Genomic DNA, 23,837 nt, shown 5'->3' with positions numbered 1-23,837 from the left:
AGCGCTGTTGTGAGAAACACTGTTAGGATCCCGCAAAACGGTATTCGACTGAGTAAAATTCCGAAAATCAGAATGTAGTAACGCATTTTTTTAACGAGACTTCAACAAAGAAATCTGCATGTAGTTTGGGAGAATCGTGAGGATATATAGCCATGAGAGTGACACACTATAAGATGGGCGTGTCAGACGCGGTTATCAATGAGGCTAGTATCTCCACCAAATAAGCAGCATGCACTCCATGTGATGCCCTAACCAGATCGATTCCAACGTGCATAATGCATGAGACTGCGGGTATATATGCCTGCCATCTCTTGATAGATGTCGAATTGAAAACCTGAGCGGGGTAATGATACATGGTGGTGAAGATAGGAACGAGAACAGTCCGTTGTTGCAGGGTCAAAAAATCAGGGCAATCTTGTACCTGTCACGTGATACGGATCAAATCTGTTTCCTTGCTCGTTCTCTTCTCGCTCGCGCCTCACACCTCACGATCGAGATCTCACATATGAATCCAAAAACTGCGGTTTGTTTCTAATATATGATATATAAATTAAGGTGTATAAGTTCTATTCTATGTAAAAATGCAACGCTTCTACCAGGGTATTGATACCAACGACGCCATCAAAATGCAACGATGCTAAATCATCTCATGAAAAATAATCATAGACAAGTATACTTCATATCAGTCATTCCATCCAAAATCTCAGTGTATTTACCATCATAATACATTGCATTACACCACCTGTTCTGGTTTCTCCTCTTCAATCGAAGGTGCTGCAGTGGTAACTGCAGTGCCAGTCTCCTCGTCGACTGGCTGATTCTTAGGTACACCGAAATCGGTTGGAGCATGACGAGACATCTTTCTCAATCTTTCACCATACTTGTAGAACAAGAAAGGAATTGGTAAAAATGCGATAGCCAAGAAACCCAACAAACTACCAGCCCATTGTACACCGAGATTGTGGAACATTGCTGTGGCAAACAATGGGAATCCAGCACCGAAGAAAGATCGAAGGAAGGTATTGGCAGCGATGGCACTGGCAGCGACAAACAAATATGAATCGATAAGGTAGTTCAAAGCTTGTAAGAAGATGGTCATAATACCAGCTCCAGTCAATATACCACTGACAGTTGGAGCGGCCCAGTTGATGGATGGATAGTTTCCTGTCCATGCAAACCAGAATAGACCACAAGGAAATAGACAAGCACCAACCATCATTGGAACAAGTCTCTCCTCTGGAACTGGAATACCGCCGTTTGCCTTGAGTTTGCGATTATATCTTGGCTCGAAGGCAATGACGATACCACAACCGAAGAGAACACCGATGATCATTCCTAAATATGGTAGTGTTGCAACTGCTGGGTCGATTCCACGGTATTCGGCGAACACAATAGGGTAGGCTTCCAAGAAAAGGTACAAGATACCATAGATAAAAGCGGTATAGATTGTGATGAGGAATACAATTGGTTCTCCAAAGAGAAGCTTGAATGGAAGGAACAAGTGCTTTCTGACAAGATCATCGAAGCTGATGATCTCTTCTTCACTGATATGGTGAATGGCGAAGTTACCAGTTTCCTTGCGAATCTTTCCTGCTCGGCTTTGGAGAAGTGTCTTGGCATATGTTTCCTCAAGGAACAAGATGTCGAGAATGAAAGCGAGAGCACCCATGATACCAGTGATGTATTCAGTCCATCTCCAACCAAGGTGGGATACGGTGATGAATGCTCCAACGATAGGCGAGATGAAGGGGCCGATAAACACCAATGCCGAGAAAGCAGCAATAGCAATACCTCGGGTCTCGTTTCCAAACATATCAGCGAAAGCGCCACCGACGACAGCCAAAGGACAAGAGGCGAAGACACCTGCGAAGAATCGACATAACATCAATGTTTGGAAATCCTTGGCAGTTGCCGCTGCAAACATAAAGCAAGTGAAAACAAAGCATGCTAAAGTTATGGGTTTCTTTCGACCATAGAGTTCAGATATTGGACCGAAGAACAAGGGACCTGTAAGATGTTCATTAGCCATGATGTTCAAGGTACAAATTAAGAGGATAACATACCGGTTGCAAAACCACAGATGTATAAAGTCAAACCAAGAATAGACACAACCTCACTGACACCAAATTCGTAGGCAACTGGTGCCACAGCTGCTGAGTATACAGATGAACCCCATGATGCGATAAGAGTATCAAATCCAAGAACTGCAGCAGTTCTCATCTTCCTCCCAAAAGTCCATGACTTTGCATTGGCAGGGTCATTTTCATCTGTTAGTTCGACGAGATAGTTGCTCTGTTCACCAACAAGATGAGGGGGCAATCCTCTATCTTTTCCTAATCGATATGATTTATGGGTCGTTGAGATAACGATCGGTTCATCGGGGCGGGGTGCTAAGTCGAACATATTGCACGCAAAAGATCCAAAATCTTATGGAGAATTTGAACTGAGAGACGATCACAATCTTTGAGATGGATGAAGAATAAGATCCATGGTGCGAGACAGCCTCCTTATTATGTTATTATTTGGTACCCTTCACTACTGAATAATTTCCGGGTAGGATGAAAGTTCTAGCGATTAGTATGATGTAAATCCACATAAAATCCACAAAACTAGCGACCCACTGCGGCCGTATCATCAAGAAATGATCACTTAACCTCGGCAAGTTTGAAGGGCTTTCTACCTTTTTCTCATAGATTCAAATGTTTACCGCCAGACAACCAACCAAATGGGAGGAAAATTTGTGATTTTGGGGGCTCAAGATCATTCTTCGGCTGTTCTAGATCGACAACGCCTGTGACGCACGGAATGCGGCACTGATAACTATGCGTTTCTAGTATAATAACCATGGTTCACTATAGGATACACGCTTTGCCAAGGTAAAAACTTTATTTATAATTTTGTTTTAAAGGATTTTTTAAAGGGATCAGTAGGACCGAAACTGGAGGAAAGTTCTTTCGGTGTGGTGTGATTGACTCAGTAGTTGAGGAAATCCAATGCACCACTAAGAATGAACCGAGGTACAACTATCAATACATCGTTCATTTAGGGGCAAATTTCTCGTTTTCCCTACATTTTACCTAGGTACATTCGTTGTACACGTAATTTGATTCTACATTTTCCATTTTTGCATTTCAAATCAAAAGTAATGGAAGCTCTCTACATATTGCATAAACAATCTCACGTTTCGAAAGTAGAATGTGATTTTGATGTATTTTCTTTATGATTGACTTGTTCGTAGCTTCTTCGAGTCTAAATAGGTTTTCACCTTGGGAAGCACCCATCCGCTCATCAGCCGATCCGCCACATATAAACTCCGACGCTAAAAAGCTTGAGCACCTCAACATGCGAAACCAAATCAATCATTAGTACCATGACGCCCAAACTTCCTGAGATGTCAGACCTGCCATCAGATAACAAAAGAAATACCCGAAATCAGCATACGCTGTCAAATCCATGCAAAAAGCAATTCATATGCTTATCTGCCAGCGATGCTGATTGATCTGCTTCTTTAATCAGTCGATCACCTCGATAGATCCAGTTTTCCTACTTTCCCATCGGCATTGCTGAATCATTCGTGTGCTCAACGGTCAATATTGTGGTTAATTGCAGGGGAATTGACAACGATTGACCCATTGAAAATCGCCAATATCGGAATGAATCCAGCAACCATTATACGCAGTGGTACATCTTCCCGCATAGCAGAAATCAGGGAAGGCGGTAAGACGTTGGTTGTTAAATGCCATGTGACCGACAATCTTATATGGAAGTTGACTGGCCATATTAATGTTTTGATGCGAAAACATGCCTCCAATTTGACGGCAAGAACTATCAAAAAGGTAAACCATATCATCCGTAATTCCCGCAGCAAGTCTTGAACGTGTGACTGTGACGGCAATGGTGCAGTAGCCAGGATCGGCATGATGGCAAAGATCTCCTCGACGACCGATTGTTCCATCACGAGTCTCAATGATTTCTCCATCACGAGCCTCGATTGGTTCGTCAAGAACCTTAATATCAACTGATGCTTCATCAATGGCCTCAACTGTGTTGTCTCGGCGGGTATTCATTTTGTTGCATTGGAATACACAAACATTTTGCCACTGGTCTTTTCCATTGCCGATAGGGACAATGTACCAGCAAGGATCATTTGATCCCCAACATCTACCAGCATAGCAAATGCTGGGGTTGGTTGCAATGCGTTCCATGGCACTTTCTCCGGCTGATAGTGTTCCGACAATCTTATATGGAAGACGGCTGGCCATGTCGATATTGAAACCCGATTCCATGAATCCATATCTATTACAGTAACTATCAAATAGTTAAATGAACTCAGGCTGTTCTTCGACGATCCTCGATGGAGTTACAGTGATACCGATGGTGCAGTAGTTTTCAGGAGCCATGTGGCATGTAAATCCAGGATCGGCGCGAGGTGCAAGTGAAACTACCTTGGAGACAATTGGGGTCGCGTTGACGAATGGGACAGTGACTGAGAGGAATGAGAGAAGTCCAATCATGCTTGGCATGATGTGGCTCGGGTTAAGGAAGAGCATGTTGAAGTTGTGTAGTAGGTTTTAGGGTTTCGATTGTGATTTGAGCTGAAGTATCGTCAGTTATTTGCTCGTCAAAAGAAGTTTCTTTTCACTTACAGTGGATTTGAGGATGTACCGAGGTAGAAAGAGACAGAGAAAGGGTCAGACGTGGTGCTTTCTTGCGTGAAGAGTCTAAGGGTTTGTTCTAATGTTGTATTGATGGAAACTAAAATTATATGCGGGAAAGAGCTCATCCTTTTATGGGGATTGAAAAGCTTGAGATACCAGGCTGTACCGTACCGGTGAATCTTTCACGGGAGTACTGTACCAAATATCTCGGAAACATAGTATGGTTTAAGCCAATACGGCTTCAGAGAGAGAACTGCGCCTTTCATTCGACAAGGTAATTTGATTCTAAGTGGACGCCGCTTTGATGAGCATCTCTTCTATGAGGTCTTCATATTCTTGGAGCAACTTGAGGAAATTAGTTCGAGTGAATATTGAAAATTCACTTCGCCTACAAAGTTATACATGGCAGTCATGTAGTGGAGAGAATTTTGATAGGCAAGAAAAGAAGGAAAGCCGTATCAGGTTAGTCAGCTATCTTCATCTACAAAAGGTGAAAATGCAGTCACAGATACACACTATATATTGGATTCAATTTGAGATATATTTATTACCCCAAGCATAGTTAACTACAAGTCAAGGATTTGCTCTAGAACATGTGCATCTCCGCTAATCTTAAAATACCTCCAACTTGTATTCATATCCTTTGTCCTGCAATGACAGGATGAATATGGGCTCTGAAAGCTTGCCTCCTTAACCCTTGAATGTGCAGTGTTCACCTGAACTTCGCTGTTTCATCTCTTGTTTTCACCTCGTATATTTAGTCCCACACCTTCGGTCAATAAGAGGGCTGTATGTTGGTAGTTCCATTCACGCGTCTTAGGCCAGGGCACTCTACCCTTCGCTTCATACTGATTCTTACTTGAACATTTTCCACTTCGCCTACCTACGTCGTTTTTGTGCCTATCCTGTGCCTTGGCTTCGCTTTTCGCTTGACTGGACACCCAAAACTGAATGGCATAATGCGACCATCTATCTACTGAGAAGTCTCTCGTTTCGAAGCTTAGATCTCTTACTTATTAGAAGCACAAAACTTTCTCAAAAGACTCAAACATTTCAATCTCTAGTAAACTATCTGACAAACCGACTTGGAGGTCGTCGTGTCAAACGTATTTTTGCTACATTCACTATCAAACCCCATGGCTCTTCTCGTAGCGCGTTTGCAGATGATAGGGCTGATTTATTAACTCTTGACTCTTCATTCCATGTAGAATCATTGGTCCCGAACGTCTCTTTTTTCAGCGGGCTGACACGAGAAGCCAACACGAGAAATTTTTAGATATCTCATTCGTAATGCTGTGTACTAACCAACATTTCTTTGCCTACATTCATCAGTCTAGCTCTCGGTCTCGCTCTCGGTCTCAAGAAATCATGCATGGTAAATAACGGTCCTTCTATCTTCAATTGGTTTAAATTGCCAAGAGCAACAGTTTGTGTTTCGCCAACCTCAGCTGTCAAGTATTATTTTATAATTAACATCACGCTTGTTTTTCTGGCAAAATGTGGCGCATGCAGCATAGAAAGTTTCAAGTGTCTGTTTCTAAGTGACGTGCGGGATATCCAAAATTCTCCAATGTGTAATGAGAGGAGATAAAATGGTCTCCTTTGTATCGAATAGTTATTGATTCTTGACTAGGTTATTTTGTCAAATATCCATCACATCTCCTGAACTGACTTGATATCAGAGTGAAATCTAGGAAAACGTCTTTATACCACTTTCACTGATACCACGTCTGACGGTTAAGTGACTCTGAGACAGAACATATTTTTCAAGGTACATGCCAAGCAATATCCAAAGTATTACATTCCTCAATACGCCCACCATTAAAACGCGTGAACTAATTCACAACAGAGATAGTTGGAATGTAGGGAAGAACGTGTTTATTTGTGCCAGGCTTCACAAAAGAAGGAGCAAATATTGCTCAATATTTCTCGCTCCAGATTTCCAAAGGCATCCTTGGTTTCTTCACTTCGACTTTCAATAAGATTTTTAGTTGATACTTTTCGTAGCGCATTGAATCACCCTATTCATGGCTACTGATATTTAATAAAAGAACAATTTCTGAAGGCCAGATATATTCAAGTGGGTATCTTATGTCAAGATTGATATTGCTCATAACCGCCCGATCCCAACAAAAAATCTACGCCGAAGAGGTCAGAGGTTTTAGAATTGAATACATAAGTACTCGCGAATTTCCATAGGCAAGAAGAGAAACTAAAAACTATAATCTCAACTTTTTGTGGTCATTCAAAGTCCAACGGAGTAAATCGTAAAGAAAGGAGAAAGTTCTATCATTCGATTCCAATATCAAAGAGTACGCTCGTTCCTCTCTTATAATACTCACAGCTAATCGAAAACCAGAATTCATACCCACAATTAACTCATTCAAAATGCAATTCCCAAACACTACTTTCAATTCCCCCAGAATTATCTTTGCCGTTGCTCTCTTCGTCCTTTCAGCACCCATAATCGCAGTACCAATGCCGCTTTCTCATACCGTCAGCTATCCTGTGTCTGGTGCACATGAAACGCTCTCCGATGAGTTACCACACACAGAGCTACAATAGATGAATCGACATTTCCTTGGAATTTTAGGATTTGCACCAGGTCTCTGTTGAGGATTGTATTTTTATGGAAAGCAGTCTGATACTCAGGATATGGACTGGGCTATTCCCGTGTAAACGGAGAATGTAAAAACATATTTTGGTACCAACATTGTGGAAAGAGGGGTCATTTGCAGGGCCAAGCGAGCGACCGAATAGTGTAACACGAGCGCACATGGCCTTGATCGCAGCAGTGTCAAACGATCCTTGACCAGACCTTGAAAGAGGCCTTTTGTTTTACATAAAATTCCGGCGCTACGAATCAAAAAAAGTAATAAAAGCAAGAAACGTTGGGATTACATCTAAGAACACATGCCTTTAGAGTGCGGGGGAAAATGTTGGAAGGGGATATGACCCAAGACCCGGGGCTCTCGAAGCGAGGTCAGATCTGTGGTTGGTGGTACCAAAGTGGAGGATTCGCACGATGTCAAACGTACGTACTGTTGGATCGCGCTTGGACTTTGTGGTGGTTTAAGATGCTTCTGTTGTACTTCGAAAAACGTTTAGCCACCCTCAATTGATTATTGGATAATTGCCTAGGTTATATAGAATTAGCTAGTGTTGATTGTGATCTGGTTCTTTGTGTTACAGTCTCGTTCGTGGTATAGTGTTATTAAATGCTGGTTTGTGTTTAACGAATTTGATGTGGAAGTGGGAGAGTGGCTAGCGCGGTCATGTGATGTCCTCCGAGCGCCATTAAACGTACACCTTGAAGATTATTATGAGTTCTACTAAAACTACGAAGTGTGGTACCTCAATAAATCTTATCTAACAGAAGTCTCGCCCTTCTTTATTCACCAATCAGAGAAAGCTTTCTTGCCATCTACAGCCTCATTTCCCCCTTGTCCGGAGGCCTCGCTATGATTTTACCATTTTTATTGGTTGATGAATCAGCCACAAGGTCACACTGGGTAGCAATATCTATCATTGGCCGTCTGAATCTATGTGCGCAGCCACCCCTAAGAGTTGAGTCGCAGGGCCTCCGTTTGAATGCACATAAGATTCGCGATTGCTCCCTTTCATTATATTTATCAAAATTTTATGAGATAAGGGACATCTAGTCCTCTAAACTGAGATCTGACAGCATTTTGCTGCAAGATCTCAGATCTAATTTTGACGAGCGGAGACGTGGATCTCCGCATAGCAACTTATCTCGAGTTATGATGATTTGCAATTAGGTATGTAAACTGGTGTGAGTGATGAAACCCTTTTGCTCAATCAATTATAGGTAGAAACGACGACTTCTACGACAACCCTCTAGACTTCACAAACTTCAATTCGGGTGATTTTGAACAATTCGACAACGATCCATGTTCAGAATTTCTCAATTTCTTCAACGATAAGCCGAGCTCGGAATCACAGCAAGATACTTACAACATCCCACCCGTGATTACCGATGCATCACCGTCTATATTTCCTTTTGAAACACTTCCAAATGCAGACGTCGATGATCGCCAAGATATGGGCTCTGGCTCTAGCCGCCCACGTGATGAGCCTTGTTACGCGCAATCATATGCTAGAACTCCTGCCTTGGACAACAGTGCCTACAACTAAACCGATGTCACTCCAAGTAGCTATCCTTATCTTCCGACAAATGTTTCTTCTGGGAGCTCTCCACAAGAGAGTTCAGGAAAGAAGACTACTAAAGATGCAAAGCACTTTTGCACTATTTGTCAGAAAGGTTGCAATACAGAAGCTATTCTCATGTAAGCTCCGATGATCGTTTTTTAATTATCTGGTTGAATTTCAAATTACACAAAAGACGTCCCTTCCCCTTTTACGAAAGGCGACGTAACAAAATTCACGTTCGCAATGCTCGTGGCTTTACATTTTCTTGAGATTTTGTGACCAACTTTAGACATGTCGATGTACAATATAGAATTTCTCCCATGTCAAGTTTATTTCAGAGTATTGGAAGAATAAGCCGAGGCATTTATCTTATTCGAGCTTTGATACTAACTATTAATACAAGGCGACATCTCAAGATTCACGATCCAAATCTCAAATGCGATTTCCCCGGCTGCTCACAAAAGCCATTCGCAAAAACAGAGACCTCGAACGACATCGTGCATCTCATAGCATTATTGGCCCTTTGCTTCATTTTTGTTCGGCAAGAAATTGTGATATGTCCCATACTAATGGCTACAAAGGCTCAGTTCGAGCTGACAACATTAAGCGGCATATCAGCAGACGACACGCAGGACAAGACATTCAAGTTTTACGAATGGAAGTATAATAATTATGTGAATCTCTAGAGGGTGTTAATGAAGTCGCATTATTTCATCGACAATGTCAGAAAATTTCAAGCAACATTTTTCATTGCCACACTACACTACTACCTATGATGGGAGCTCAAGTGCCTACCACGTATCAGCCTCTAACGCCTATGATTACTATTATCCTAATTCTGTCCCACAAGACCAATGGCTTTACGGACGAGGTTCAGGCTAGCCCTCTTATGCCGTGCCATGAACAGACACAATGGCAACAATCCGAATCGCCACAGCGCTATGGATATTCTAACCTTTCGCAGCAGCAAGCACAAGCTTTGCGAGAGCAGATAGCGTACGAACAATCAAATTTTCCACAGTTCCCGACAAACCCCTACATCATTTCTTCGGACAGACAAGGCATACGAAACAGATTCCCTTCAAGAAGATTAACCAAAAAGCTAGCACCATTCCGTTTTATCAATAGCGTAAGTCCAGTGAGAAACGTATTTAAATCGCCGGCCATCATAACGAGAATGGGCGAACTCGATTTTGATAAGATGTTACGCAGCATCGAGCCTGGAAAAGTTACGAAAGTCTTGAGAGTCTGGGACTGAGATGATGAAAAAGACAAGTCTCCAACCTCTATGGTCACCAACATGGGCACATCTAGTGACTCCGAAGAAGTCTCTGGTGCGAAACTTACTGAATTTTCAAAGATTTTCAGAAAAGCTAAGCGCCAGGCCCGAAGCGAAGCATGATTCGATGCGGGCTCAAATCATTCAGCAAAACCACGAGACGAAACAAGTCATACGCCAAAGAACGGCTTCGGGAAGCCGAAATTACGATAAACAAATCGATACCGACCGCTCTTGGAATTGGAAATATGGAGACAGCTGAAGATGCTTTCTGGGAGATGTTGATATCAAAAATCAATGGGTATCTGAGTGAACGTGAAAAAGTGAACCAAGTTGAGATATTTACATTCTTCTCTGAGCAGGTCAACCAAGTTATCGATCTAAAGAGTTTATCGCCATTATCGGCTTCTATTGACCATGCGTATGGTATCACTGGTTGTTTATCTCCATATTTGGGCTGGTAATTTGACAAGCCATCAATCCCTAATCTCGACACTATCTGGGTAGTAGTGCCCACTGTGTGTGGTAAAAAAAAATGGTGCGAGAAATTCTCATCCAAGCAGCCATTTGATTTTTCGAATCTTCACAGTGGAATCTAGCCCAGGTCCTGAGTATGACATTAAACTGCTCATCTACTAAGTCTTCTTTCGCTTACGATACACGACTGTCAGATTATTTTAATAACTTCGTAGAGCTACACAGCCTTCATCGCCAGAGAGAGCACTGCATATAATTATCTCTTATTTGATTTTGTTTCACAACATTTATTCGGAGACGACTTGGCCATCAATTCTATTTACACAAGACCTCCGCTGCTTGGAGCATTGTCACACACCATAAATTTGCCATGGGGAAGGGGACTGTTCTATTTAGCATTGTTGCAGGAATATCTCTTTTCCATTGTTAATCAAAACGGCTCTGGGTTCCTGCAACATCGATGCATGACGCGCATGATTTACTCAGAAAAGGTGAGAAGTCAAGCTAAACCCGAGTTCAGACGCCGGCTCGTGGCTACAGTCAATTTCATTTGCGTAGGCGGATTTTCAGGGCTTTTCATTGTCTATAAACTGATTTCCTTCTCCTTTTTCTTTTTCTCTTTCTCTTCCTCTCCCTTTCTTTCTCCCTCTTTCTTTCTCCCTCCTTTTCTCTCTCCTATTCTCTCTCCTATTCATTAAATAGAATTCGCTCTCATAAGCCCCCACCAGAATTACGACTAAAACATAAAAGCACAATTTAAGACTTCATTCTCATCACCCACTTCAAGTTCACATTGAAATTATCAAGAAGAACAGGTGACAATTCACTATGAACTAGCAACATTGACTTGGTTCAAGGAATTTCCACACACTAGGCCTATTGAAAGAAACATTAATCATATTTCTCCTAATAGCAGATTAGGTTAGCATTCTGGGATCTGAAGTCACTGAATGAATTGAACGTCCATGAAAGGTTCTCGAAACACAGGAGAATTCGGATCTCTGGCAAAACTGGCTTTTCCCGTTTGCCTCAACATGAATTTTTTTATTCACCCTGCTAAGAATCATCTCACGAGTCTATTCGTTTCGACCAATCTCGCCTCTTCATCGGGCTCTCTTCTACTCCTATGTTATACTTCTTCTCACTAACAAGAACGTAGCCGAGTACTGGTTCAAGTTTCAACTAGGAACATAAATTCATATATTACATTACGCTAAATCATACATTCAATTACACTCCTCCACAACTCTCATCCCTTCACTTTTTTTCCGCCTTCTTAGGATTTTTCTCCCACTTCTTGCACCATCCATCCCAACTCTTTGCACCCTTCCCCAGAACCCCCAGTAAATCATCTTTTGCCTCTCGTTCCTGCCACCTCTCATCATCCCAATCCCTCATCCCACCCTCCGGCATTCCCCCCCTCTCTCCACTCTTAACCCTCCCCCTCATATCCGGTTCCCATCCCATCGCTTTCAAGACCTCCGTTTCCGTCGGCGGCACCCCCGCACTTGCAAATCTTTTCGGATTTTGTTTATGACATAATTCTTTGACATATCTTTCTAAGATTTTCAATTGTTCAGATTTATGAAAGCGGAGGTATAATTCCCGATCTTGGATGCGCATTTGTTCGTGATCGTGAATTGTGTCTTGGGAGGATAATCTTTTGGTTACGGAGCGAGATACGAGGTAACCGCGAACGGAGGTGAAAGTCCATACGGCGTCTACTTCAAAGAGACCACCGAAAGGCCAGATAACGGCGGCGAATGTGTCGATTAGGAGGGTTGGGAGGAGGAGAAGAGTAGAGATCGCAGCATGCTTTTTAGCTCGGGTTTTGGTGCGGGTTAGTTGGGAGAGGAATTGGTTGCGGAGCTCGATGGGTGAATAAGGGATGGTGGGCGGGTGTATCAGATGGAGTTCCTCGATTTCTAAGGAAAGGGTAGAGGATTAGTTTAGGTCTGGCGAGAGATGGGTAAGGAAGAAAATACCTTTTCGAGGCACTCGGTTGAGAAATGTTATGTCTGTATTTTTGATGGAATTAATTCCCCAGACTACTCCTCTGGTGGTTTTACTATGAAGTCCTTTAAGACTCATCGTTTTGCCGTCATAAGTTTTGGCTTTCTTGACCTATGGTGAAAGGATGGTCAGCTGAAGATCATGTGATCAAATTACACACTTCGCAAAAGGATAAAAACACACCTCGCGCTGCCAGACTCGTTTTCCCTTATGCCGTTTACCTTCCTTAATGCCTTCAGCTGGTTTAAGGAGATGAGCAGCGGGTGGTGTATATATCAAATAGCGCTAAGTGACTATTAGTGAAATCACAATATGAAATGGTAGGGGGATTGAACCTGAGGAAATTCTGCATCAGAAACATCGATTGGTTTAGGAAGAGGTATAAGATATGCGACCACTCTATGGGAATCTCGGGTATAGTAAACTTCATTCGGATTGTGTTGAGAGATTCTTCGGGGTGGAAGAGCTGGACCGGTATGGATATTTGAATCTGATCTGTCACGCGAGAGAGGTGATGGATTATTGGAGGAGCTTTCGTATGATTCAACTGTGGGTATAGGAGGCCGGTTTAGAGAAGGTGTTGGTGTAGTATTGTGAGTAGAGTTTGCTGAAGTTTGACTCAAGAGATTCGAATTCGATCGACGTGTAAAGAGTGGTAGAGGTATAGCAGATGGGTCATCTCCAGGAACACCTCGAATCGTCGCATTATCGTCAGGTGATGAAGCCGAAGAATTCCGGGGAGGCAATGAAGGTGGTTGTTGTGATGGTGGTTGTAGCTGTGGTTGTGATGAAGTAAGAGGTCTAGGAATAATTTCTATGGGATCCGCTGGGAGTTCATAATATATGTGGTTGGCCATCTCTTGAATCTCAGTTCACTCGACAGAGATGGAAATATGGAAAAGAAGCAAAAACGTTCGAGAAAGAAAGAATGTAACATTTCGCTTTGAATTTGTTTGATTTTGATACAGAATTGATAAAATGCAGTTTCATGCTGGTGTACAAGCACATGATGCATAGTGAACACGGCGCTCATGTTTGAAAGGGGAATCCTTGCTTCGAAACACAATGCAAAGAAATTCTCATTTCAAAAGCAATCGTAGCATTGAAATTGCGAATGTGTTGACCCGTTTCTTTGCTTTTTGTTTCGATCCTCATCTCCCTCAAACTCCACTGTGTTGTAGACGGGAAAAGGCATCTTACCAAAGTGCTTTAAGGTGTTGAAGTCAAGTGACGGGAAGGTGCACGAGTCAGATGACAATATGAGCACGTGACACTACTGTTCCTTGTCGCGACTAACGATGAGAGGACGAAGCAAAGAATGATCATTGAGACATAGGTAAAGAGATGTCACTGCTCTTTTATGAGAGAGAGCTTCTCAAGTATATCAATATCATGTGTACCTTATTGGACTCAACTGATTTGGCTTAAAGTCTCAATGAATGAAGTCGGATCGGTAACAAACGCCTCTAATCTCAACTGATCAATCGCCGTTACAAAGCATGGAGTAGATGAGGAAGTAGAGGAAGAACTTTGAAATGCGAATCGATCGAATGAAGCAGCCAGTATATACTGATAGCGTCTAGGCGGATGTAAGTGGCTGACGATTGTTAAATAGAAAAATAATCTCGACCTGGCTGAAGGCTCGGCGCGGAGCGATAGATTCCTTCCAACGCGAACGAATGGAAGCTTCTTTCGTATTGGCTGATGGGCGATTAATCATCCTTGGCTTTACCAAGGCGTAATTGTGTAACTTGTGTTATTGGTGTCAGCCCTATTGAGCTCCTTCAATATCATCCGTGTTCCGGTCACGTCATGCATAAGTGTCATGATGGATGCATAAAATGTGAAGAATCCAAGTCTTTTTGGTTCTGGATCAATGATTTTCAAATAGAGTGGTCCGGATAGATAAGATGCATTCACATCCGATACCAGTACGGAGTAAAGATATAGAAGACGGAGAAACGGACATTAATCCGGAGAAAAGACAGGATTTTATGAAAAGGATTATGACGGAGATAAAGTTTAGACTTTTCGTCATAATGCTGACTGCATAGGTATATATATGTACGTACTATTTTTATGATGGTTAGTACCAGTAACCAGTCGTCCAGTTGTGTTGACTGCCGGTAATTCAATAGTAGCCCATGTGTAGATCAGTTAAGGCACGGAAACAAACGAGATTCCATGAAGGGGTACGCGTAGACGTGGCAAGGCAGGGCTATTTATTGACATTTAACAACTTTTTTTTCTCCTTTTTTTATTGTTTCATATTGGAATTACTAGTAATCATAAATACATCAACTCTATTATCAATAATTATGTAGAGATATTTATCTAGTAGATACATGTACCTAGTATGTACCCAGTAGGTAGATGTACGAGTATCTTCATCATCTCTCCTGTTATCCCGCCAGAACGGCGGAGTTATGTTCAAAAGTTGACTCCTTTCTTTTTAGCTTATACACGCACGGTTTGAATTCATCTGGTACGGAGTTACTGAATATGCTTCCGTCAAGTCAAGTATTGTCAAATATTGATATCCTGTACGGTGAGCTGAATAAACTGGGAATCACGAAATAATCCTCCACAATTAAAAGTAGATAGTTATCTATACTTTTGGGGAGAAGACGCTACTCATGTAATACTTGTAAAGAATGGAATATATTGGGGGTGAAGAAGCTACCTACCTAGACCCTTTTTTACCCTCCAAAGTTTCTATACTGTCGTCAAGTTTGCACGATTCCTGGATTTCATATCTTCTAGTTGTTATCACTATCATCACACTCATTCGCATGTTCACATGTCCTTCCGATCTCCTGTCAAGAATTTCTGACAGGAATTACCTAGAAAGATCGACAACACTTGCTCTTCATTATCCGAATGTCCATTATGTGGGCGAAGCACCCCCACTACTTTAGAGTATCCATACTAGTATCTGGGTACCTAGGTACCGGTATCTCGTATCTCGTATCTTGCTCGGGTCGACATTCTATATGATATAATGTCGAGAATGTATAAAACTTTCATTAGTGAGCGGACATTGGACATCAATTATGATCCGGTATCACACAATCTGTGAGTCCCTTTGTGTGTTCCCCGTCATGTTAGGACCAATTGAGTAAGCCACTTACTCATTTGACGGGAGTTGAATGGTCGACTTTTGAATTGGCAGGACTTTATTTATTTATACAAGAGATATAACTCCCTCCTCATGTCGATTGAAAAAAAGAATCTGACCTGGCTTAATTTCAACTGCATTCTTATTCTTACCTCTTCGTCATAATTTAGGAAGCCTAAAGGAACATTTAGCTCACGGTTTCTCTTTGTCTTAACTTTTGTACCCATCGTCAATACTTTCATCAATATCCCATAATTCTATCCTTATCAGTAATCATCAGTGACGACATTAGCTATACCCCACATCCACATTCGACAATTGAGCTTGAACCACACAGTACGAGTGTGTCAATTAATTATGGCTTCCGCTTCGGATCATGAGCTTCATGATTATTTCCCCGAAAGATCAGATAATGTTCTCGATCCTCAATCTCAATACATGTCGTATCACCACAATGATGTCGAAAGAGCGACATCATCAAGCAGCGATGACTCTCTAGATCCAGATAGCACATTGGAGCCTGTTCTAACCAACGAAACTGCTCGAGAAAGACAATTCGAATCAATAAGGGCAGGAGACCGAGAACAATTAGAGAAAATAGCTTCAGGTTTCGGGGGTTCTCAACTAGGAAGAACTTTTACTAATGCTACAGCTGGAGCACATGAATTGGAGAAAAAAGATACCCTGTATGGGGTTAAGTTGGGGGATTCAACGTTGGACCCCAACTCTCCAGATTTTGACGCATATAAATGGGCTAAAATGTAAGTTTTGGCATGATCAAATAATTATTTGGATACGGACTAACTGTATACTATATAGGATGATGAGGCTGACTGATGAGAATGAAGTCATTCAAAGACGTGCTGGAATTGTGTTCAAGAATCTAAAAGTGTGTGGTTCCGGATCAGCAATCAATGTGCAAAAGAATGTCGCCTCTCTGTTGATGGCGCCTTTACGATTCAGAGAATTTGTCGGAAAAGGTCCGGAGAAGACTATCCTCAATGATTTCAATGGTGTTTTGAAATCAGGAGAGATGTTGATTGTTCTCGGAAGACCCGGTTCCGGTTGTTCCACGTTTCTTAAATCTTTAATGGGGGAACTTTACGGATTGGACATGAAATCACAATCGGAAGTTCACTATAATGGTTGGTTATATTCATACACCCATTGACCATGATAATGCTAACACCCCTAGGTATCACACAGAAGCAAATGCTCAAACAATTTCGAGGTGAAATTGTATACAATCAAGAAGTTGATAAGCATTTCCCTCATTTGACTGTTGGAGAGACTTTGGAATTCGCTGCGAGTGTACGAACGCCTCAACAAAGACTTGTTGAGGGAACAACTCGTTCAGCTTGGGCAAAGCATATGACTAAGGTCGTTATGGCTATTTATGGATTATCTCATACGTACAACACCAAAGTCGGTAATGATTTTGTACGAGGTGTATCTGGAGGTGAGAGGAAACGTGTTAGTATTGCTGAGATGGCCTTGGCTGGTTCACCAATTGCTTCATGGGACAATGCTACACGTGGTTTGGATGCTGCAACTGCTCTGGAGGTAAGTAAACTTTCACCGTAGCGATCACTAGCACATCACTGATTCAAGAAATAGTTTACAAAATCATTGCGAATGACTGCCAATCTGTCTGGCTCGTGTCATTTAGTTGCCATTTATCAAGCTAGTCAACAGATTTATGATCAATTTGATAAAGCTATTGTGCTTTATGAAGGTCGTCAGATCTATTATGGTCCTTGTGACCAAGCGAAGCAGTATTTCGTGGATATGGGTTGGGAGTGCCCAAAGTAAGTGCACACAACATATTGCCATGATTACATGCAATTATTCGAGCAAAACTGACTGAATATAGCCGTCAAACCACTGGTGACTTTTTGACTTCGATCACAAACCCCACGGAACGAAAAGTAAGACCCGGCTATGAGAAAAAGGTTCCTAGAACTCCCGAAGAATTTGAGAAATACTTCAAAGATTCGAAGATCTTTCAAAGAGTGATGAGCGAAATCAAATCACACGAAGAGGAATTTCCTATGGGCGGCAAAACATTGGAACAATTCAAAGCAAGTCGAAAGGGTATGCAAGCAAACCATTTACGGCCAGAGTCACCATATACAGTCAGCGTTATCATGCAGACAAAACTTTGTGCAAAGCGAGCAGTTCAACGCTTATGGAACGACAAAACATCAACCGTTACCACAATTGTAGGACAGATTGTTATGGCTTTGATCATCGGATCTATCTTTTACGACACCCCGGATAATACAGCAAGCTTTTTTCAAAAAGGAGGTGTACTTTTCTTCGCGGTATTGCTCAATGCCCTCATCGCCATTTCGGAAATTAACACTCTCTACTCTCAACGACCGATCGTAGAGAAACAAGCATCTTACGCATTTTATCATCCTTTCACTGAAGCTTTGGCTGGTGTTGTCGTTGATATACCGGTAAAATTCGCTATCGCCACGGGTTTCAACGTTATTTTATACTTTCTCTCTGGTCTGAAAAGGGAAGCAGGTGCATTCTTTGTCTTTTTCCTCTTTAATTTTGTTGCAATTCTCACGGTAAGTATTCCTTTCACATGGTAGTAGTTTCACAACACTAACGAACACTTTAGATGAGTCAAATATACCGCAGTATTGCAGCAGCAACGAAAACTATATCCCAAGCATTAGCCATAGCTGGTGTGACCACACTTGCGATTGTCATTTATACCGGTTTCGTCATTCCTAGACCACTTATGCATCCTTGGTTCAAATGGATTTCATGGATCAATCCAGTTTCATATGTATTTGAAGCTTTATTCGTCAATGAACTACACGGAAAAGAGTTTGTTTGTTCGACCTTAGTACCAACAGGTCCCGGCTATGTTCAAACTGGCTCCAACTTTATTTGCGCTGTTGCAGGCTCTGTTGTTGGCTCGAATACTGTCAGTGGTGATGATTATTTGCAAGCACAATTTCAATACTCTTACTCCCACATCTGGCGTAATTTGGGATTTTTGTTTGTGTTCATGATTTTCTTTTTAGCTTTTTACCTCCTTGCAACAGAGTTCAATGCATCCACAGACAGTAAAGCCGAAGTCTTAGTCTTCCGTCGTGGACATGTCCCAACGAACTTATTGGCCGCCGAGAAAGCTGCAAAGAACGACGAAGAAGCACATGTCGGAAATGGTTCTGCTGTCAAGGAAGGCAACTCAGACAAACAAGGAGAAGAAGTTCAAGCATTGCCCCCCCAAACGGACGTATTCACATGGAAAGATGTTTGTTACGACATTAAGATCAAGAATGAACCTCGCAGACTTCTTGATAACGTGTCTGGATGGGTCAAGCCTGGTACTCTGACTGCCTTGATGGGTGTTTCTGGTGCAGGAAAAACAACTTTACTTGATGTTCTTGCCCAAAGAGTCTCTATGGGTGTAATCACAGGTGATATGTTGGTTAGCGGCAAACCCCTCGACGCATCCTTTCAACGAAAGACCGGATACGTTCAACAACAAGATTTACATCTTGAAACTACAACTGTTAGAGAAGCCCTTCGATTTTCCGCTATGCTACGTCAACCAAAATCTGTTTCCAAGAAAGAAAAGTATGATTTCGTGGAAGATGTTATCAAGATGTTAAACATGGAGGAGTTCTCGGAAGCAGTGGTTGGTGTTCCAGGCGAGGGGTTGAATGTGGAACAACGAAAGTTATTGACTATTGGTGTCGAATTGGCTGCCAAACCTGCACTCTTACTCTTCTTGGATGAACCTACTTCTGGTCTTGATTCGCAATCTTCATGGGCAATTGTTTCGTTTTTGAGAAAGTTGGCCGATAATGGTCAGGCGGTCTTGGCTACTATACATCAACCTAGTGCTATTCTATTTCAAGAATTCGACCGATTGTTATTTTTAGCAAAAGGTGGAAGAACTGTCTATTTTGGAGACATCGGTCATAACTCGGAGACTTTACTCAAATATTTTGAATCTCATGGTGCTGCCAAATGTGGTGAGGATGAGAACCCAGCAGAATATATGCTGACAATGGTTGGCGCTGGTGCACAAGGAAAATCTACTCAAGATTGGTAAGCTCGAACCTCATTTCCCTGATATGATTGAGACTAATTCAATGTAGGCATCAAGTATGGAAAGAAAGTGATGAAGCCAAAGGTATTCAAAGAGAAATCTCACGCATTCAACAAGAAATGGGCCATCAGTCATCTCAAGATGATAGTAATTCCCACGGCGAATTCGCCATGCCATTCGCTATTCAACTTCTTGAGGTTACGAAGCGTGTCTTTCAACAATACTGGCGTACCCCGAGCTATATATACTCCAAAATTCTTCTTGGTGTGGCATCTGCTCTCTTTATTGGATTTTCATTCTTCCACGCCGATGCATCTCAACAAGGTCTTCAAGATGTTATCTTCTCCATCTTCATGATAACAACTATCTTTACCACCCTCGTACAACAAATCATGCCTAGATTCATTCTACAAAGAGATCTTTATGAGGTTCGAGAAAGACCATCAAAAGCATACAGCTGGAAAGCTTTCATCATCGCTAATATCGTTGTCGAAATTCCATATCAAATTCTCCTTGGTATCATGGTATTTGCGTCCTACTTTTATCCAATCTATACCAACAGTGGTATGCCATCATCAGATCGTCAAGGACTTATTCTCCTCCTTCTTATCCAATTCTTCGTCTTTGCTAGCACATTCGCACATATGCTTATTTCCGCTCTTCCGGATGCTGAAACTGCTGGTAATATCGCAACATTGATGTTCTCACTTACCCTTACCTTTAATGGAGTCTTTCAACCCCCACAAGCTCTTCCTGGATTCTGGATCTTTATGTATCGTGTTTCGCCTTTAACTTGTAAGTTTTTCATCCTGTCCTTATTAATCAATATAAATGTTAACACATATTCAGATCTCGTTTCAGCTATCGCATCTACTGGCCTCTCCGGTCGTCAAGTAATCTGTTCCGATAATGAACTCGCAGTCATGCAACCACCCGCTGGCGATACTTGTGGTAGCTACCTCCAATCATATGCCACAGCAGCTGGAGGCTCCATCTATAACCCCGAAGCTACAGCAGATTGTCAATACTGTTCCTCATCCAATGCAGATCAATTCCTCTCATCGGTAGCGATTAGCTATACTACTCGATGGAGAGACTATGGTATCGTTTTCTCATACATTTTTTTTAATATTTTCATGGCGGTTTTGTTATACTATTTGATTAGAGTTAGAAAGAGTAGTGGAAAGAGCTTCAAGGAAAAGTTGGGGGCTTTGGGTGCACTTTTTAAGAAGAATTAAAGAGTGATAACACGAAGACGACGGGAAATTAGATGGAGGCTCCGCAAGCTAAGGGTCATAAGTTACTGAGACATGGAGCGGAGGGTTGATTTGTAATTATTTAGGGATGGCTTGTTGTTTATTAGAAGGGGGCGTGCCCCCAGATGGCTTAGGCTTTCTTTTCTTTTCGTTGCTATTGCTATTGCAATCTTTTGTACATTCTTAATTAGACTAATGGTATATACCTGATTTGAAGTATCCACAATAGTCGTATATCCCGTGGGTTTCAAAAATGAATATGAGATCGGTGGGGGTGACATACGCTGCCCCGAAGCATCCAATTCCCAATCGGTATACAAGTGCCAAACCATAAATTACACATCCGTGTAATATAACCACGTATAGGAATGATGTCAAAAGAGAACTGCTAAGTGACATGAAAGTGAGCCGATGCTTGAGCTAGTATAGCTATCATGTGACCATCAATTGTTGCGCGAAGACCATGCGAGATTTGGAGATAACCACAAATTCTGAGCGGAACACCACGAACATCAAAGCATGAACCTTTTCAAATCCTGGCTATAAGACAATATGTGCCGACCGAGACATCATATAGACTACTCTGATAATGAAGAAATTCAAATACCTGTTCCAAAACTAGTGCCGATTATTTGGTCTGATGAGGATAAAAGAGCTCTTGCCGAAACATCTCTGTATGAAATCCGACTTTGGAGGAACGGAAAGGAACTGTATGGAATTTATGTCACAGATCATATCCCTCCAAGTACAACAGCATCTTTTGTATCTGAACGCGGAACCAATAATGTTCCTGTTTGGGCAGAAACCGCCTGCCAAAGATTCATAAAGATGTTGAAAAGTCCCGTTTTCAAAGGAAATTCTGGACTGAAGTTATTACATTATTTGATGTTACTAGCCAGACACTATTGAATACCTTATTCAAGTCTCAGACGAAGCAATGGCCGAGTGAGAGAATTTCTGAAAACTCAAAATTTACAGCCACCAGAAGTCCCTACGGATCTACCAAAACATTCTGAATTCACCAAGAATATCAAGAATTGTGCCGAAGAAAATGAAACAGAACCATCTGTGGCCTTAGGAATATCTGCATTAGACTTCGAAACTATCATGAATTCATGGGATGTATATGTTAGTGAGCATCCTGAACATGGTCTGGAAACTATCGCTCGATATTCAGCTCGGAGGACTGAACGTGTACCTGTGTCCGAGAACGATTCAATCCTAAAAATGAAAAAGAGGGCCTTGGTGAATGCATTCCGTTGACCTGTAGACAGGATTGATGATGATGGACAATCACCTGACGAGCCAAATAATCTCAGATCCCTTCAGATGACTTCTGACGACGAATCCCCGATGCAAAGTCAAGAAGATAGTAGAGGAGGAACATAAAAAGATAGACTTGAAGGAGAGGACGTTCCGACTTATCCTATGACTCGTACACGATTATCTGATTCACCAGTCCAATACCAGGGAGGACCTTCGAATAAAACCAAATTATCTTCATATTCCATGCAAAGTCAAATAGGGTGGGAGTGTTCTGATATAGAAGGTGAGAATAATCAGCCTGAGTTTATGATGAAAGATTCGGCAAAATTGCAAAGATGGAAGAGAGGTTCTGAATATCCTCCTCGTCAGAATTCACCATAGCACCGATCATACAAGGAAGATGTCAAACGCCAACCCAAGTCTCGAAAGTATCCTTTCCAGCACCAGAGACAGATTAGACCTTCTGAGCACCATCCAGAGTTTCTTCCTCAGAAACAAATGCCAAGCTATTTGGCACAGCGTCGAAAATAGAGACACTATGTACCCCGACCCTGGAATAATCTGTATGACGAAGATGTTGAAGATGACGGAGGATTTGAAAGACACAGCCCTGAAGAGAATGTTCATATACAGAACTTCGGCTTCAAAGATCCCGCACTTGTGGGAGGAAGTGATGAGGTGAGTGCTTGTGCATATACCCGGCACCCAAATGCCATTCAACAGATGCTAAACTTTATTAGGTCTGCAGACGAAGACGTGAACAACTTGAATCGACGATGACGAGAAATACTGAGAGCCGCTAGGAGGACAATAATCAGAAATCTGAGAAAGATATCAGAACAGGCTGGCCCAGACATACTCCGCACACGCTGGTTGAAGGAGAACGTATTCATGGAGCTCTTGGGTCAGAAGTCAAGGCATTCGACAAAGTTCTGCTACAAGAAGCTGATATACAGTCTCATAATGGTATGCGGACTCTGATTAGCTCTGAGGAGAAGGAAATGAAGCCTTGGAAGAGGTTATCTGATAGGAAATGACGAAAAGCAATGAATCTCTGAAACATCTAGGCCTGAAATACATTGCTAAATCTTCAGATCACGATTTCTATAAATATCAAAATATCAGACAATACATTTGGCAGTTGCGTTGAGCTTGAAGGATTGATTAAGAATAAGTTGAATTGACACCATGAATGCTGAAAATATCTATCGAGAAAGAAGTCAGATAATGATAGTTTCTGGAGGGAATGAGTTAGCTGCGAAGTGAATACAACAAATTCATTCAATTATCAAAATAGAAAAGACCATATGCTTCCAAAGGTTCGATAGGCTACTGCCGATTCTTGACCTTGAATTATTTGAGTACTCCGCAGCTTCCTTTTTAGATGTCCCGTTAGAAAGCACAAATTTGGGGTTTCTTTTGTATGGATTTAGAGCTTCAGATATCAACGCATATGCTTCAACCAATATCTACTGTAGTCCATCGCCTCCGTGAGCCCCTTGAAATATAGCAGTTTATA

General features: G+C 41.8%; 8 protein-coding genes across 8 annotated transcripts; 5 read left to right on the top strand and 3 right to left on the bottom strand.

Moving 5' to 3' along the window:
• Nucleotides 1-733: 733 nt before the first annotated feature.
• Bfra_004575 (putative spermidine family transporter protein) lies at nt 734-2,403 on the bottom strand (the record flags this gene model as incomplete). Its single annotated transcript, XM_037334976.1, has 2 exons — nt 734-2,007; nt 2,064-2,403. 2 exons carry the CDS (start codon nt 2,401-2,403, stop codon nt 734-736), a joined length of 1,614 nt encoding a protein of 537 aa, XP_037193510.1.
• A 1,196-nt stretch (nt 2,404-3,599) lies between these two features.
• On the bottom strand, nt 3,600-4,550 carry Bfra_004574 (uncharacterized protein; the record flags this gene model as incomplete). Its single annotated transcript, XM_037334975.1, has 2 exons — nt 3,600-4,296; nt 4,330-4,550. 2 exons carry the CDS (start codon nt 4,548-4,550, stop codon nt 3,600-3,602), a joined length of 918 nt encoding a protein of 305 aa, XP_037193509.1.
• A 2,496-nt stretch (nt 4,551-7,046) lies between these two features.
• Bfra_004573 (uncharacterized protein) lies at nt 7,047-7,481 on the top strand (the record flags this gene model as incomplete). The annotated part of the gene is made up of 2 exons (XM_037334974.1): nt 7,047-7,166; nt 7,419-7,481. The coding sequence occupies 2 exons, from the start codon at nt 7,047-7,049 to the stop codon at nt 7,479-7,481; spliced, it is 183 nt and encodes a 60-aa protein (XP_037193508.1).
• Nucleotides 7,482-7,683: 202 nt separating this feature from the next.
• Bfra_004572 (uncharacterized protein) lies at nt 7,684-10,571 on the top strand (the record flags this gene model as incomplete). Its single annotated transcript, XM_037334973.1, has 7 exons — nt 7,684-7,692; nt 8,404-8,437; nt 8,488-8,799; nt 9,410-9,489; nt 9,679-10,056; nt 10,105-10,162; nt 10,213-10,571. 7 exons carry the CDS (start codon nt 7,684-7,686, stop codon nt 10,569-10,571), a joined length of 1,230 nt encoding a protein of 409 aa, XP_037193507.1.
• Nucleotides 10,572-11,841: 1,270 nt separating this feature from the next.
• On the bottom strand, nt 11,842-13,454 carry Bfra_004571 (uncharacterized protein; the record flags this gene model as incomplete). Its single annotated transcript, XM_037334972.1, has 4 exons — nt 11,842-12,509; nt 12,570-12,708; nt 12,781-12,882; nt 12,933-13,454. 4 exons carry the CDS (start codon nt 13,452-13,454, stop codon nt 11,842-11,844), a joined length of 1,431 nt encoding a protein of 476 aa, XP_037193506.1.
• A 2,618-nt stretch (nt 13,455-16,072) lies between these two features.
• Bfra_004570 (putative abc multidrug protein) lies at nt 16,073-21,034 on the top strand (the record flags this gene model as incomplete). Its single annotated transcript, XM_037334971.1, has 8 exons — nt 16,073-16,476; nt 16,535-16,860; nt 16,911-17,278; nt 17,333-17,523; nt 17,589-18,294; nt 18,348-19,795; nt 19,846-20,591; nt 20,646-21,034. 8 exons carry the CDS (start codon nt 16,073-16,075, stop codon nt 21,032-21,034), a joined length of 4,578 nt encoding a protein of 1,525 aa, XP_037193505.1.
• A 570-nt stretch (nt 21,035-21,604) lies between these two features.
• Nucleotides 21,605-22,441, top strand: Bfra_004569 (uncharacterized protein; the record flags this gene model as incomplete). The annotated part of the gene is made up of 3 exons (XM_037334970.1): nt 21,605-21,921; nt 21,976-22,254; nt 22,327-22,441. The coding sequence occupies 3 exons, from the start codon at nt 21,605-21,607 to the stop codon at nt 22,439-22,441; spliced, it is 711 nt and encodes a 236-aa protein (XP_037193504.1).
• A 277-nt stretch (nt 22,442-22,718) lies between these two features.
• Nucleotides 22,719-23,355, top strand: Bfra_004568 (uncharacterized protein; the record flags this gene model as incomplete). The annotated part of the gene is made up of 3 exons (XM_037334969.1): nt 22,719-22,996; nt 23,059-23,074; nt 23,122-23,355. 3 exons carry the CDS (start codon nt 22,719-22,721, stop codon nt 23,353-23,355), a joined length of 528 nt encoding a protein of 175 aa, XP_037193503.1.
• Between the last annotated feature and the right edge of the window lie 482 nt (nt 23,356-23,837).

The sequence above is a fragment of the Botrytis fragariae genome (assembly GCF_013461495.1).
Source record: "Botrytis fragariae strain BVB16 chromosome Unknown tig00000050, whole genome shotgun sequence".
NCBI classification, from domain to species: domain Eukaryota; kingdom Fungi; phylum Ascomycota; class Leotiomycetes; order Helotiales; family Sclerotiniaceae; genus Botrytis; species Botrytis fragariae.
This window is presented reverse-complemented; position numbering and strand designations above follow the sequence as displayed.